At 47.2% G+C, this 16,000-nt stretch overlaps 1 protein-coding gene across 3 annotated transcripts in view; it reads left to right on the top strand.

Moving 5' to 3' along the window:
- Window positions 1–16,000, top strand: part of MCTP2 (multiple C2 and transmembrane domain containing 2) — a 187,758-nt gene that overhangs the window by 99,606 nt on the left and 72,152 nt on the right. For all 3 annotated transcript variants that reach the window (XM_066239372.1, XM_066239371.1, XM_066239373.1), the window contains 3 exons: window positions 139–232; window positions 8,848–8,950; window positions 10,713–10,815. In XM_066239372.1, coding sequence (XP_066095469.1) covers window positions 139–232; window positions 8,848–8,950; window positions 10,713–10,815 — 300 coding nt within the window. The remainder of the gene's footprint in view (window positions 1–138; window positions 233–8,847; window positions 8,951–10,712; window positions 10,816–16,000) is intronic.

Raw genomic sequence — 16,000 nt, 5'->3', positions numbered from 1 at the left:
TTTCTAAGCAGGGCACGAGAAAGGCGACTGTCGGTCTAGAATGTTCTTCCTACGGCACTTTGGGACTGGAAATGGTATATTAGAAAGCTGTTTTAGCCTTTGTGATCCATTTTTTTTTTTTATGTTTTCCCCCCTCAGTCCTTACAGAACTCCCTGAGAGATATGAAGGACATCGGCCTTTTGCAAGTGAAGGTTTTAAAGGCGGTAGACCTCTTAGCTGCCGATTTCTCAGGTATCAAACCTCTTCATTCATTCCTTATTTTTCCTTATCTCTCTCTCTTGGAAGTGGTCTTATGGCAAAGACAGATGTTTTCAAAAGTCAGAATGATGTAAACAGCAGTCAGCCTCTTCCACACAGAGCAGTGGTTTTCCACCTTTTCCCTCTCACGGCGCACATAGACCAATTCCTAAAACCCTGCAGCACACCAAAAAGTCTGTTTTTTGCTGATCTGACAAAAAAAATAGTATAATTTTGATTGGATTACAAAAAGAAATAGTAATTAACTACTCTCTTTGTCTTCAAGTGGCTTTTCAAAAAATTCGATGTTTATACCTGTATATAAGGATTTCTGGTACCAAGAATTAACCAATCAGTTGCAACCTTATTATGTGACGTGACCAATAAGATGCAACTCTGTTATAAGATCTATATATGTATGGTTCAAGGGTATTCACACTGGGTGGCTATTGTTGTGTTGGCTGTTGGCATTTTTCTATTTTTAAATCTAAGGGGAAAAGAGGTCAGTGCCCCATGACTAAACAGTCAGGTATTGCATGTTTTAAAAGTTCTTGTGGCACACTCGTGTGCTGTGACCTCCTGGTTGAAAACTGCTGAAATAGAGTAATAGAAGAAAAATGAGGCAGGCAAGCACTTTTTATCACTGTGGGAACATTTTTCTCACCAAATTATTATTTGTTCGAATACTTGTGCTGTGATTTGATAATATACTCAAATCATTTGGCTTTCAAAGATATTTGTGGGTTCTTAGTGACATGACTTCTTTGTGAAATTAATTTTTTGGGTGAGGCTTTCTTTTTTTTTTTGTATTTTTCTGAAGCTGGGGAGAGACAGTCAGACAGACTCCCGCATGCGCCCGACCGGGATCCACCCGGCACGCCCACCAGGGGCGACACTCTGCCCACCAGGGGGCGATGCTCTGACCCTCCGGGGCGTCGCTCTGCCACGACCAGAGCCACTCTAGCGCCTAGGGCAGAGGCCAAGGAGCCATCCCCAGCGCCCGGGCCATCTTTGCTCCAATGGAGCCTTGGCTGCGGGAGGGAAAGAGAGAGACAGAGAAGAAGGGGGGGGGTGGATAAGCAAATGGGCACTTCTCCTATGTGCCCTGGCCGGGAATCGAACCCGGGTCCCCCACACACCAGGCCAACGCTCTACCGCTGAGCCAACCAGCCAGGGCTGGGTGAGGCTTTCTTACAGTGTCTCAAAAGCCAGAATCGACTTCTTGCCTTGACTCCGCGGACGTGCTCCGTGCCTGAACTTATGTTCTTCACGGTAGTGTCCACTGCACCGGGGTCCCATTGGCTAAGACTTTGGTTACTGTTACAGAGAAATTCCTGCCAAACTCAGCCCTTGCAGCTGACACACCGTCTTACACAGAGTTTCCTTTGGTGCCTCCCTAACTTGAACTGTTAGAGATCGGCTGGAGTAGACATGCTTTGTGCTGAATTCTGCCTGGCTGAGAAGGAGGCGCGTCATCCAGACAGTCCAATGTCTGATCAGAGGGTCACTCTCCACTCATTGCCAAATTGCCTCTCCCTGTACTAACGATGTAGGCACCTATTTGACAGGTGTTATTTACCAAGTAAATTATGAATGCAAAGAGTATTAAACACCATGGTTCTCCTGACATGGTATTGCATATTTTGTTTTGTTTTTATCTTGTATTTTTAGCATGTGGCCTCCTCTCTTCCTCTCAACAGAAACAATTACACTGAGAATTTGTGTAACCTCTGAACGTCTGAGACTGAGGTTGAGGAAGCTTGAGCTTTGGAGAAGAGAATTTTAAGTTTTAAGCATTTTCTATTAAAAAAAAAGTAGTGGAAAGTGCTAATTTGGTTTAAGAAGAAAGTTCTGGCCTTGGCCAGTTGGCTCAGTGGTCGAGTGTCAGCCTGGCGTGCGGATGTCCCAGGTTTGACTTCCAATCAGGGCGCACAGGAGAGGCAACCATCTGCTTCTCCACCCCTTGCCCCCTCTCTCTTTCCCTCCTGCAGCCATGGCTCAATTGGTTTGAGCACATTGGCGCTGGGCTCTGTCTCAGGTGCTAAAAATAGCTCAGTAGCAAGCATGGCCCAGATGGGCAGAGCATCAGCCCCACATGGGGTTGCCGGGTGGATCCTGGTCAGGGTGCATGCAGGGGTCTTTCTGTCGCCCTCCTCTCACTTGGAAAAAGAAGAAAAAGAAAAATATTCTTCCTCTCCCTCAAATAAATGAAACAATGGAAATTATTGCTCTATGCATCCTTCAAATAAGGTGATCTTGAGTTTAAGGAAATACTCAGAAGTCTAAACATTTTTTTGGCCAGCATGAGCATATAATTTCTCAGGGTTGTAAATGAAACACTCAAGATGATTACTTCTAATATTCATTAATTTAGTTTCAAATGTTTATAGCACCATATTGCTTTTTTTAAATTTTATTTTAGTCAGAGGAGGAGAGGTAGAGACAGACTCGCACATGTTGCTCCGTTGCTCAGCAACCAAGATCTCCTTAGTGTCTGAGGCAGAGGCCATGGAGCCATCCTCAGCACCCGAGGCCAATCGAGCCATGCCTGCAGGAGGGGAGGGGAAGAGAGAGAGAGAGAGAGAGAGAGAGTAAAGGGAGAGGAGAGAGGTGGAAAAGCAGATGGTCGCTTCTCCTCTGCGTCCTGACTGGAAATTGAACCCGGGACATCCACATGCCAGGCAGATGCTCTACCACTGAACCAACTGGCCAGGGTCAGTCTCATATTGCTTTTTAAGTTTTCCTGTGTGTGTGTGTGTGTGTGTGTGTGTGTGTGTGAGACAGAGACAGAGAGAGGGACAGACAGGAAGGGAGAGATGAGAAGCATCAATTCTTCGCTGCGGCACCTTAGTTGTTCGTTGACTGCTTTCTCACATGTGCCTTGACTGGGGGGCTACAGCAGACCTAATGACCCCTTGCTCAAGCCAGCAACGCTGGGCTCAAGCTGGTGAGCCTTGCTCAAATCAGATGAGTCCACACTCAATCCGATGACCTTGGGCTTCGAACCTGGATCCTCCACGTCCCAGTCCAACACTCTAGCCACTGCGCCACCTCCTGGTCAGGCTAAGTTTTCCTCTCTTTTACAACTTACAGTTTATAAAAACACTGAATTCAAACATTTCCCATGCGCCTTTGATGCTAGTAGTTCTGTCTTCACGAGAGCACATTTAGAGTTATCTTCCTGATTAACAGAGCAAATTATTCTTCCATTTCAGTGTATAGATACAGCACTTTGGAAACCTGTGCTTGCTGGTGTCTCAGGAAATACTGTCTGCAGTCTATGTGTCTATCTTATTAATAAAGTTAAGGCTCTGACCTGGCCCTATCTCATTAAGAAGGACCCAGCCATTTCTGCTAGCCAAATCGGCCCCCTCATACACCTTGCTTAGAATTCCCCCACACGGTATCCTTGGCTGCATAGCTCAGTGGATAGAGCGTCATCCCAGCACGCCCAGGTCGCAGGTTCAATCCCCAGACGAGGCACATGTGAGAAGCAATCAAAGTGGAACAATGAATTGATAATTCACTCTCTCTCCCTTCATCCATCCCTCCCCCTCCTCCCTCCCTCCTAGATCAATGGAGAAGATTTTTAAAATTCACACCCACTATAACATCTTGGTTGACTTGAACCAACCAAATTAAATGTCCTTGAACTTCAGTTCCCATTCTGCACCCACATCCCTCCCCATTTTCTGCCGGGAGGATGAGGTGAGAACCAAGCCCGGGTTCTTGCACAGAGTGGGGGGAGCGTGGCTCCTTAAAGCCAACGCCCATCACCAGGGACCAGGCATGTCCCTGCTGCCCTCTGTCTGTGGGCCCTGGCACTCTCCACAGGGGGTCGGAGGGGCATGCGTATGTTGGGTTTGCCTGCCTCAGGCTCCTTTAATGACATATAGGGCTGAATATGGAATGGGAATGCACTGATGGGCAATATAAGAGACAGAAGGAAATTAGAGATCAAAGATGGGAGCATGCAGTCTCCGGGTAGGGAGCATGAGAGAAGGTTGCATAGTGTGGTGGTTGGGGGGGGGGGAGGGAGAGGGAAAGGGGGAGGGGGCGGGGCACAAAGAAAACTAGATAGAAGGTGATGGAGGACAATCTGACTTTGCGTGATGGGTATGCAACATAATTGATCGACAAGATAACCTGGACATGTTTTCTTTGAACATTATGTACCCTGATTTATTGATACCATCCTAGTAAAATTAATAAAAAGAAAAAAGAAAGAAAAGGTGACTTTTGCTCAAAACGCAGAGATTGTTATGGGAGTTCCGTAAAGGCGCTGACCTGGCGGTGTATGTACATCAGGGCCTGGATGAGCGCCAGGGCAGAGCACGCGCTTAATAAATACCTATTTGTCAGATGAACGATGTGACCTCTCAACTACATTTATTACTTGTCATTCAACTTCTGTAACTCATATAAAGGTAGAATTATTTAAATGAGGAACCTCTACACGCCGGTCAAGGACTGTAAATGAGTTTAACAGCAGTGTCGAAAATAGCAAAGGCTGTTGAGTGGAAGGTTCTAGAATACTGTGAAACTGAATCGAAGATGGGAGTAACCGTGTCAAGGGGACATGGCGTCTGGGTGTAAAAGAGGTCCCCTAGGTGTTTTACCTGCAAAAATGGAGGAGCGGAGAGGAACAGGACAGACCCAAGCATACCAATGTCCATGACCTGGTTGTGTTCGTTCGGTATGATTAGGGAACATTTGGACATTTCACTTATTAATGAGAAATCATTTTTCTCCCAAGTAAAATTATTTGTTACTTAAATGTTATTGAAAAGCTTATATATTTGGAACCTTTTCCGGGAAAGAGCTCAATCCATGAAAGTATCCATAATCAGTTTAGGAAATGCCTAAATGTCTTCGTGTCCTCTCCCGCCTCTCCGCCTGTGTATTGTGCAGTATTAATAACTGCAGCATCTTAACGAGCTCTGACGGACTTCTCTGCAGAGAGTTAGTGCAGCAGGTTCCATGGAGACGCAGAACGGGAAGTCCCCGGTTTCTGGAAGGAAGCGTGTCCCTCATTAGCTGGGACAGCTAAGAGCGTGCAGGCTGGAGAGAGGGGCTCAGCGCGGGCCCACCGGTGGCGCTCGAGACTCGCCGCCCGTTGCTGCCCTGCTGCGGGGTGACCCCTGGGCTTTCATTAGAAGTGTCAGACGGTTTCCCCAGAGCAAGTGTTGATGGCATGTCATGCTGGTGTCTCTGGGGGGACCAGCGCTGACACCTACTAACAGTCTGACAAACGGCTAAGTAGCGGTTTCAGCTCAGGCCATCGCCTACCTCAACGTTAAGCAGGGAATATGCTCTTTCACGTTCACGGTTATTGAAGAGACGCTATGTTCTTTATGCTGGCAGGCTCCTCCCACTGGTCCCTGCTTTTGCCCTCTGCCCCCTGCCCCCTGTCCCCTACCCTGTCGATAAGCAGCATCTAGAAATACAGACTTTTCAGACACATGCATTTCTGTGGTTTTTTTTGTGTTTTTTTTTTTGTATTTTTCTGAAGCTGGAAACAGGGTGAGACAGTCAGACAGACTCCCGCATGCGCCCGACCGGGATCCACCCGGCACGCCCACCAGGGGTGACACTCTGCCCACCAGGGGGCGATGCTCTGCCCCTCCGGGGCATCGCTCTGCCACGACCAGAGCCACTCTAGCGCCTGGGGCAGAGGCCAAGGAGCCATCCTCAGCGCCCGGGCCATCCTTGCTCCAATGGAGCCTTGGCTGCGGGAGGGGAAGAGAGAGACAGAGAAGAAGGAGGGGAAGGGAGTGGAGAAGCAAATGGGTGCTTCTCCTATGTGCCCTGGCCGGGAATCGAACCTGGGTCCCCCGCACGCCAGGCCTACGCTCTACCGCTGAGCCAACTGGCCAGGGCCTCTGTGTTGTTTTGATGTGGGCTGTCTCCCATCTGAAGCCCCCTCCGGGTTTGGGGCAACTTCCAGGGAATGTTGTGGAGCAGGGTCAGAGCCCACTTTCCCTCACTGGGCTGGGCAGAAGCAGTCAGATGCTTTCTCTAAGACCTTTGCATTTACATCAATGAGGCACAGAAGCAGAAGGAGAGAATTCACATTGGAGGCAGCCGGTACTGGGTGGCCAGGGCCAGGAGTGCCCGCGGGGCGTGTTTGCCTGGGAAGTGGAGGCTACACCAGACATTTTCTGCTGTGGGCTGTTGGCTGAGGTCCTTGTGCCTGAGTCTTCCTAAGCAGTCTTAGGCTTCTGGTGATTTCTCAAGCAGGATTTTGCAACATTTGCAATGATTCTAAAAGCCGAATTTAATAATATTTTTAAATTCCTTTTTCAAAATTCTTTAAATTGATTTTTAGAGAGAGAAGGGAAGGTGGGAGGAGAGAGAGAGAAAAACATCAATTTGTTGTTCTACTCATTCATGCCTTCATTGCTTGACTCTTGTATGTGCTCTGACTGGGGATTGAACCCACAACCTTGGCATATTGGGATGATGCTCCAACCAGCTGAGCTGCCCAGCCAGGGAAGTATTATTTTTTAATCAATTTATTTTCTGCTAGTTTTAGAACAGGGACCATTGTCGTTGTAACTGACAGCTCGCACTCATTCATTTATCTCTGCGGCTCCATCCCTGCCTACTGGCCGCTGACGTGATTGCCAATGCAATCGGAAGCTTCGGCCGGGCACCTTTGTCCAGACCGCTGGTCAGTTGCACGGAATCTTCTGTTTAATGCTTGCCCTCTGCCATGCATCTGCTCCCTTTATTATTTTTTTTGTTTGAATATAATTGTCTTGCATGCAGGCTCCCATACGTGTCAGTCTCTCCATTGCTGTGTGGTACCTCCTGGTTATTAAGTGAATTAGATGGAAGTTCTGTGACCTGAGTGGTAGGCCAGTAGGTCAAGAGGCCCGAGCACTTTGCATTAGGCCCTGGCCTGGGTTTCCTCAGCCATTTTTTTTTTTTTTTTTTTGCAGAAGCATCTGTCCTCATGCCCCCGATTAATTCAGTACGCACTGCTGTGTAAATTGCCAGTGTGCTGCAGAGCAGCAATATGTTCACGTCGTACGGACGTTAGAGAGCCTTTTGTTTTCTCCCTGACAGTTCCAATTCTAGATTCTTCTGCCGCACCCAGCAAGAGGGGAGCGGATTTTTTACATGGTAACTTTCCAGGACAACCTTTGGGTTTGGGATTTTCTGGCCTTATTATTATTATTATTATTATTTTGGAAGCTATGTGAGGTAGGATAGAACTTCTTTTCTTCTTTTCTAAATGAGGAGAGGGGAGGTAGAGACTCCTGAATGTGCCCCAGCTAAGATCCACATGACAACTTCCATCTGGGGCCGATGGTCTGCCCATCTGGGGCCATGCTCGCATCTGAGCTATTTTTAGCGCCTAAGGCAGAGTCTCCAGGGAGCCATCCTTAGCACCCAGGGCCAGCCTGCTCAAACCAGTCGAGCCATGGCTGCAGGAGTGGGACGGGGGGAGAAGGAGGGAGAAGTGTGGAGAAGCAGTGGTTGCCTCTTCTGACTGCTAGAGATAGAGCCCAGGACATCCACATGCCAGGCCGGTGCTCTACCACTGAGTCAGCTGGCCAGGGCAGCTTTATTTTATTTTATTTTATTTTTTATTTTTATTTTATTTTTTGTATTTTTCTGAAGCTGGAAACGGGGAGAGACAGTCAGACAGACTCCCGCATGCTCCCGACCAGGATCCACCTGGCACGCCCACCAGGGGGCGATGCTCTGCCCCTCCGGGGCATCTCTCTGCTGCGACCAGAGCCACTCCAGCGCCTGGGGCAGAGGCCAAGGAGCCATCCCCAGCGCCCGGGCCATCTCTGCTCCAATGGAGCCTCGGCTGAGGGAGGGGAAGAGAGAGACAGAGAGGAAGGAGAGGGGGAGGGGTGGAGAAGCAGATGGGCGCTTCTTCTGTGTGCCCTGGCTGGGAATCAAACCCAGGACTTCTGCACGCCAGGCCGACGCTCTACCACTGAGCCAACCGGCCAGGGCCTATTTTTTTTTTTTTAAGGTAAAAACTTTTTGGTATTACATGTTGGCATGTTTGTGAGCACCAACAATGTGGCATATGTTTTCCCAATATACTAAATAGGCAGGGTTATACATGTTCATGGACATCCATTTCCGAGCAGATTTAACTCCTCAGTGCCCAGGTATATACACTCTTGCTCACTTCTCTCACACCATGGAGAAGCCTGTAAAGTTATCACCGGCTTCCGGTTGTGGAAGAGTAGTGATCAACATTAACTCAGAGAGAATCTAGGAAGGAAGCAGAGATGAGCTTCGGTTTTTAAACCAAAAACTCGAAAGAGGACCCTCTCGCAGGACAGATCAGCACCTGCTCCTGTGAAACCCGTGCAGTCGGGGGCCCTCAAGGCTGCCTCCGGGGAGAGAGTCCGTCCCTGTCTGTTCATGATGTTCCCGTTTCAACGCTTGCAGGACCTGTCTGCCTCCCGAATCCCCACCCTGGGATCCCATGTGGCGTGCTGGGGAGAGGGGCGTCCTTTCCGTCTTCCAGCCAGCACACTCTGATTGTTGGTGGGAGCTGGTGGCTGTCCTTCCCTGAGCTTCTGTCTCTTCTGAGATCCGCTTGCCCCAGACCAACGCCTGCGTTCTCTTTCCAGGGAAGAGCGATCCTTTTTGCCTGTTGGAATTAGGCAATGACAGACTCCAGACCCATACCATTTACAAAACCCTCAACCCCGAGTGGAACCAGGTGTTTACATTGTAAGTACTTTCGCCTCTGGATTAGCCGGGGACGGCTTGAACTTGCAGACCAGTTCATCCCTGATGTGTGGGGGGCAGCTGGGAGCTCTTCAGTGGAATCTTCTGTTCATTTTTATGCACCAAGAATGAATTCTATTGCTTTTTTTTTTCCTTCTGAAGGTTTTTCATTCTTTTGTTTTAGAGACTTGAATGTTAATACTAGAAGGGACCATTTATACCTGCACAGGAGGGTTAGAGGAGGCACATAGAGTAGCTCTTTTAGGGACTAAATTAGTCTGTGAGTAGGTAGGTGGACGCTTCCATACAGCCCTACAAATTCATTCCTGGGTTAAAGAACATGAGAAATGCAGACATGCCTGAAATTCGGGGAGCTATACATTATGACATCATTTTAATGCCTGAAGGCTAATATTCTGCTAGAGTCTTTGGGAAAAAATACAGATTATCTGCGACTCCTCAAAGACTCCCAAAGGCTCCTTGAATTCTGGCCGATCTGAGTGACCTGCTCCATGGCGATGGTCAGTCCACTTTCTAACTCAGGCATTCGGGATAGAATTCCTAGTTTGCTCTAGCTTCTGAGGCTCCTGATCATCAAGGGGTGGTGCCTGTTGCCTGTGGGTGAAATGAATAGTGGCAGCACTGCCATCAGGAGACTGAAGACATGCTCTGTAACTCTGTGACTGTAACTGAAAGAGTCACGTGTCCAGTGGAGCTGGTGGTTCCCAAGTAGGTGGTTGCCGGGGATCCATGAGAAGTGGGTGAATTCTGCTAAGTGGTTTGCACATTGCCCCGTGCAAGAGTCTCTTGCTGGCCGAGGACATTGCCAATGACCATGGCTCCATTTTTCATTATAGCTGATTGTCAGGCTTTCTGGTCAACAACAAAAAAAAATGTTTCTTAATATGACAGGACCATTTAGTTTGTTATATTTCAATAACAGGAAGCTTTCTTTTTTTTTAATTTGTTTTTAATTAAATGAGAGGGTGAGAGGTGGGTAGGCAGAGAGACAGACTCCTGCATGTGCCCCAGACCAGGATCCATCCGGCAACCTTCATACCGGGCATTGCCCTGCCTATCGGGGGCCACTGCTTCATTGCTCAGCAACAGAGCTGTTTTAGCACCTAAGGTGAGTCTATGAGGCCATCCTCAGCACCAAGGGCCAACTTTCTTGAATTATATGAGCCATGGCTGTGGGAGGAGGAGAGAGAAAGGGGAGGGGAAGGAGTAGAGAAGCAGTTGGTCGCTTCTCCTGTGTGCCCTGACCAGGGATCAAACCCAGGACTTCTACATGCGAGGCCGACACTCTACCGCTGAACCAACCAGCCAGGGCAGTAACAGGAAGCTTTCCATGGACCTCAGAAAGTAGTGATTTTGACCACTTACTGTAAAAGTGAATTCTTCATTCATGTATGAAGAATCTCATTTTTGCTCTTCTCACTTGGAAGCTACGTTGAAATCAACTGTCCTTTGTCCCGCCTCTTTCTGTCGCCCTCTCTCTCTTCATCCTGCTTCTTTAACAGCACATAGACGTGGAAAATGGCAGAGACTAAGAAAGTTGACTCTCTTTTCTGTATGGATGACTAAATCGTTTATGATGGAAGGTTTGGGAATAGAGTCGGTTTGATTTAATTTTTGGAACTTAATTAAATGGTAGTTTTATACTCTAAGGGCATGCAGACTTAATTAGTGTTTTCAGATCTTCATGGAACAGACTTCACGGGTGTGTTTTTGTGTATAATACATGGCTTGTGTCTCGTTTCAGCCCCGTGAAAGATGTCCATGATGTTTTGGAAGTGACAGTGTTTGATGAAGATGGAGATAAACCCCCTGATTTTCTCGGAAAAGTTTCCATCCCTTTGCTGTCTGTAAGTTACATGTGGTTTGTTTTTATTTTTATTGATTTTAGAGGTGGAGAGAGAGAGAGAGAGAGAGAGAGAGATGGGAACATCTGTTCCTGTATATGCCCTGACTGGGAATCGAACCGGTAACCTCTGTGCTTTGAGACGATGCTCTGACCAGCTGAGCCATTTGGCCAGGGCAGTTATGCGTGTTAATACAGAGTTTATGAGTCGTTTTATAGTAGATAAATATGTATTTTTGGTCTAGAGTTGCTCTTATCTTTGTCAACCTGGGTAAAAAGCTGAAAACAAACCATGAAAAATCTCCCTCTAGCTCTGTCAGGAAACAAACAGTTTTTTTCAGTGGTTTCAGGTATCAAGTCACATAATTTTCTCTGTGTCCATAACATGTGATCAAACCCACCAAAACATTTTGATCAGTCTTGATTCATTCTCAGTCTTTCTGTCTTATGATGGGAGTTTGTCTTTGGTTTCAAGGAATGCCTACCTGTGACTGAATTTCCATTTGTTAATAAGAAGTACATTTGCATTTCTTTATTACCTCCTCACTGTTCATTTCTTCAGATATTTATTGCTGGCAACCACCTGGTTGTTCTCAGTTCCGTGAAGGTTATTTTCTCAAAAGTTCTATTTGTCTGTTTAGTAGTCATGTTTGACTTCAGTCCCAAACAGTGCTTTGTGGAAGAAAGCAGAGAAGCTATCCTGGAAAAAAGAGGGCTGTTTCCAAAGTCCTGTTGAAAGCAGTGTGCCTGACAGAGGAAGCTTAGAGCTCCTTGAAGAAAAAACAAACCTTAGACAAAATTCAGAGGAGAAAGAAACCAAGTAATGACCTTACACGGGACGAAGGAGGACAGTTGGGATCTGCAGTCGCCTATTAATGGGACATTAATGTTTGTACCAAACGTACTCTTCTAGAAGACAGGATTTCAGTTTTTCATCCAACCATCAATCCAGTTTGTTGTCGAGTCATTATGGACGGCCTTATCAGTCAATATGGCTTTAGCTTATGTCTTCTCAAAGACTTGTTGTTCCAAAGTGCATTAGTGTGGCTGGAATCTAAGCACGAGATTAAGAGTAGCTCGCGTGATTTTTACAGAGGGGGCAGCATTGCACCTCTCAATGTCTCTTTTGGTTTTTTTGATCACGTGGTTAATTTCTCCCTAAGTTCTCCTATCCCTGATGTCACCCGAAGGGAGTAGGAAGTGGCCGCTCCCCACGCACCAGCTCCGGCCATGTGCGCCGAGCGGAGCCAGAGCCATCAGCAATGCAAGCTGACTTTCGGGAGGGGATGCTAATTTGGGATTGCCTCTTCATTTTTACTCTTTTTTTATTACAATTTGTCAGTTATTCCTAAAAGAATACATGTCACAGGGACAAGGGTCAGTTTTAGAGAGGTTAAAGGGATGAGGAACAGAGACTCCTTTACAGTTGTTGCCTTTTCTCTCATACATAGATTTTTACATTTCTCCCTTTTGTTTTTGCGGAGACATCTCTGGTAGTGGATTTTATTCCTTGCTGTGTGAACCCTACTTCATGTCTTTTTTTTTTTTCTAACCTCCCTCTGTTTTGCATATAAAAGGTGCCTCTATTTGGTCTTTCTTTTATTTCTTAAGTGAGAAGCAGGAAGGCAGAGAGACAGACTCTCACATGCACCGCAACTGGAATTCACCTGGGAAGCCCCCCTATGAGGCGATGCTCTGCCCATTTGGAACTATTGCGCTGTTGCTCAGTAACCGAGCTATTTTAATGCCTGAGGCAAGGCCATGGAGCCATCCTCAGTGCCTGGGGTCAACTTGCTCCAACCAAGCCGTGGCTGTGGGAGGGGAAGAGAGAGGTTGAGAGAGGGAAGGAAGAAGGGGAAGGTTGGAGAAGTAGATGGTCACTTCTCCTCTGAGTTCCCTGATGGGGAATCAAACCCAGGACTTCCATATGCCGAGCTGATGCTCTACCACTGAGTCAACTGGCCAGGGCTTTATTTGGTCTTTCTATGACAACAAGTTGACCGACTTTCTTCCCTCTTTCCCTTGTACAGTGTCTGCATGCTGTTGATTTAGATCTAAGACATTCACTCCGGCTAAATCAGGTGAAGGGTTCCTCAGCCTTAGCACTTTTGTCATTTTTGGATAGATCGTTCTTTGTTGCGGGGACTGTCCTGTGCATTGTAGGGTCCTTAGCAGAATCCTTGGTCTCTACCCAATAGATGTCACTAGCATCTGTCCGTCTGTCACTGTGGTGACAATCAAAGATGTCTGCAGGCATTGTCAGAAGTTGGGGGAGGGGAGAATCATTCCTAGTGGAGAACCACGGACCTAAATTCATGCCGTAAACAAACTACATCCTTCAAAATAAAAGGTGGAATGGTTTGTGAAAGACTTGTTTTAAATGCATGTCTCCCCCTCAACTATTTCCAGGGCTCTACTAATCTAGCCCGTGATCTATGCATTTGTTTTGTGGGATAAACCTTTATCAAGTGTCCAGTGTGTGCCAGGCATTGTTTTTGGATGATAGTGCTCTAACAATGACTGCAGTAAAGCTGTCTCTTTTCTTGGGACTTCTATTTTGTTGGCAGGAGGCAACATACAAACCACAAACAAACCAAAACCGCAGACCAATAGGCAGTTTGTTTGACCAATAGTGACAGGTGCTACGTAAGGTAAGGCAGGGGAAGGGAATGCCAAGAACATGTGTGTGGGGTGGGGCACCGTTCCCCATAGCTGGCCAGGGGCCATTCCAGTGAGAACTCAGGGAGGGAAGGGAGAAAGCCACGTAGATGTCTGGAGAAGCTCTTCCAGGTAGGACATCTTCAAGTTCAAAGTCAGGGTGGTGGCCCTGGCCGATTGGCTCAGTGGTAGAGCGTCGGCCTGGTGTGCAGGGGTCCCGGGTTCGATTCCTGGCCAGGGCACACAGGAGAAGCGCCCATCTGCTTCTCCACCCCTCCCCCTCTCCTTCCTCTCTCTCTCTTCCCCTCCCGCAGCCGAGGCTCCATTGGAGCAAAGATGGCCTGGGCGCTGGGGATGGCTCCTTGGCCTCTGCCTCAGGCGCTAGAGTGGCTCTGGTCGCAACACAGTGATGCCCCGGAGGGGCAGAGAGCATCGCCCCCTGGTGTGCATGCTGGGTGGATCCAGGTCGGGCGCATGCGGGAGTCTGACTGTCTCTCCCTGTTTACAGCTTCAGAAAAATACAAAAAAAAACAAAGTCAGGGTGGTGACTGTCAGATTCCCGAAATAGCAGGGCGGACCGTGTGGTTGGAAGGGAGTGAGCCAGGTGGGGAACAGAGGATCGGGGATGAGAAGGGACACGTGGATAGGGTGGCGTGGGTGAGGGCTGCGGGAGACTCTGGGAGCTGAAAGGTGAGAGGACTCGGGCTCTTTTTAGTGGAGAAGTGACAGCGCTTGAGGTCTAAGCGACGACGACGCAGTGCTTGGTTTGGTTGACACTGCTTGTTTCTAACATAAAAGGGCTGTAGCACTCGGAGAAATAAGCCCAGATCAGAAAGGTCTCTACTGGGTCAAGGCCTCTTGACTTGAGCCACACCTCCTGTTCGGGACCTCGGGGCCCAGGAACAGCGAGCTGAGTGAGATGCTTCAGTGGCCGTTGTTCAGTGTGGCTGTTTCAACTCAGCTTAATTTCCGAGTCCTGGACCTGTAAGTTGGGAGAGTGGTCAGCTCCAGCAGAGTGTCTGTGTGGGCTTCTTTGTGGCTGACACTCTCCTAATGGACTGATTGTAGGTATCAGTGTAAGTTTTTAAAAAATGCCAGAATGCTATCTATAACAGGAACAATTTTGAATTGTTCATTATTTCACTGATCATTGGAAATCCAAACAATTCTATTTGGATTTCATTTAGAGGACGGTTTAAAATGTATTTATTGAGATATAGATTTATTTTAAAGTTAGTATCTATTGAGTCATGCTTAACGAGCAAACCCTGTGCTGTGTACCAATCATATGTTAAATCATGAATTCTCTGACAAGCTAAGGAGGCATGTTTTATGACGATGACCATTTACAAATGAGAAAACTGATGGACACAAAGGATCCTGTAGCTGATAAGTAATAGAAGCTTGGCCCTGGCCAGTTTGCTCAGTGGATAGAGCATCGGCCTGGCATGGGGACATTCTGGGTTCGATCCCCTGTCAGGGCACACAGCAGAAGCAACCATCTACTTTTCTTCCCCTTCCCTCCCCCTCCCTCTTCTCTCTCACTTCCCCTTTTGCAGCCAGTGACTCAACTGGTCCGAGCATCAACCCCAGACCGGGATTGCCAAGTTGATCCGGTCAGGGCGCATGCAGGAGTCAGTCTTACTATCTCTCCTCCTCTCACTTAAAAAGGAAGATAAAAAAGAGGCTGGATTTGAAGTGGGCAGTCTTCTATCCGAGCCTGAGCTCCCAAGAGGATGAAATTGAGAAAATACTGATTGCTACTACAGAAATAAGCATTAAAAAAGAAAACCTATAGATTCTGTGTTCTGTGCCTCATAGGAAAAGGATTTATTTCCCTGCTTGTTTCATATGAGAGAAAAATCATAAAAATGAATTCATCAGTGCTTCACTATTGCATGTCTAGGGTATGGGACAGTATCTGATTAGATCTTACTTTATATTTAAAAGCAAAGATTGTGTTTCTTGGAGAAGAGCGAATAATTTTTTTGGCAAGAATACATTTTCTTTAATCAAGTTGTAAACTGTATCTTGATTTACACTTCTAGAGAAAATGCAAACCACATTTTAAAATGTCTGAGCATAAAATAGCAAATATTCTTGCACTTGGAATCTCTCTCGGAATGGTAATGTGTCGTTCAGCCTGTTCAACGAGGAGCCGTTTCGGGTCCCCTCCCTCTGTTAGTCAGGGCGCACAGGCTGGCTCACTGTCGGCTCATTTAAAATCCATATTCTAAAATCAGTATATCTGCTAGCGGCGGTTAATTGTCCAAAGCGTATACGTGTGTTTAGACATACATCAGAAAGGAGGGAATCCAGGCCAAAGAGCTGTACTTTTATGTATTTCATTTCTGTTCAACTTTCTGCTCAGTTTCTGTTCAACTTTCTTTTTTTTTTTCCTTTTTTTTTCTTTTTTTTTTTTTCTCCTTCACCCTTCTGAAGCTGGAAACAGGGAGGCAGTCAGACAGACTCCTGCATGCACCCGACCGGGATCCACCTGACATGCCCACCAGGGGGTGATGCTCTGCCCA

The sequence above is a fragment of the Saccopteryx bilineata genome, chromosome 7 (assembly GCF_036850765.1).
Source record: "Saccopteryx bilineata isolate mSacBil1 chromosome 7, mSacBil1_pri_phased_curated, whole genome shotgun sequence".
NCBI classification, from domain to species: domain Eukaryota; kingdom Metazoa; phylum Chordata; class Mammalia; order Chiroptera; family Emballonuridae; genus Saccopteryx; species Saccopteryx bilineata.
This window is presented reverse-complemented; position numbering and strand designations above follow the sequence as displayed.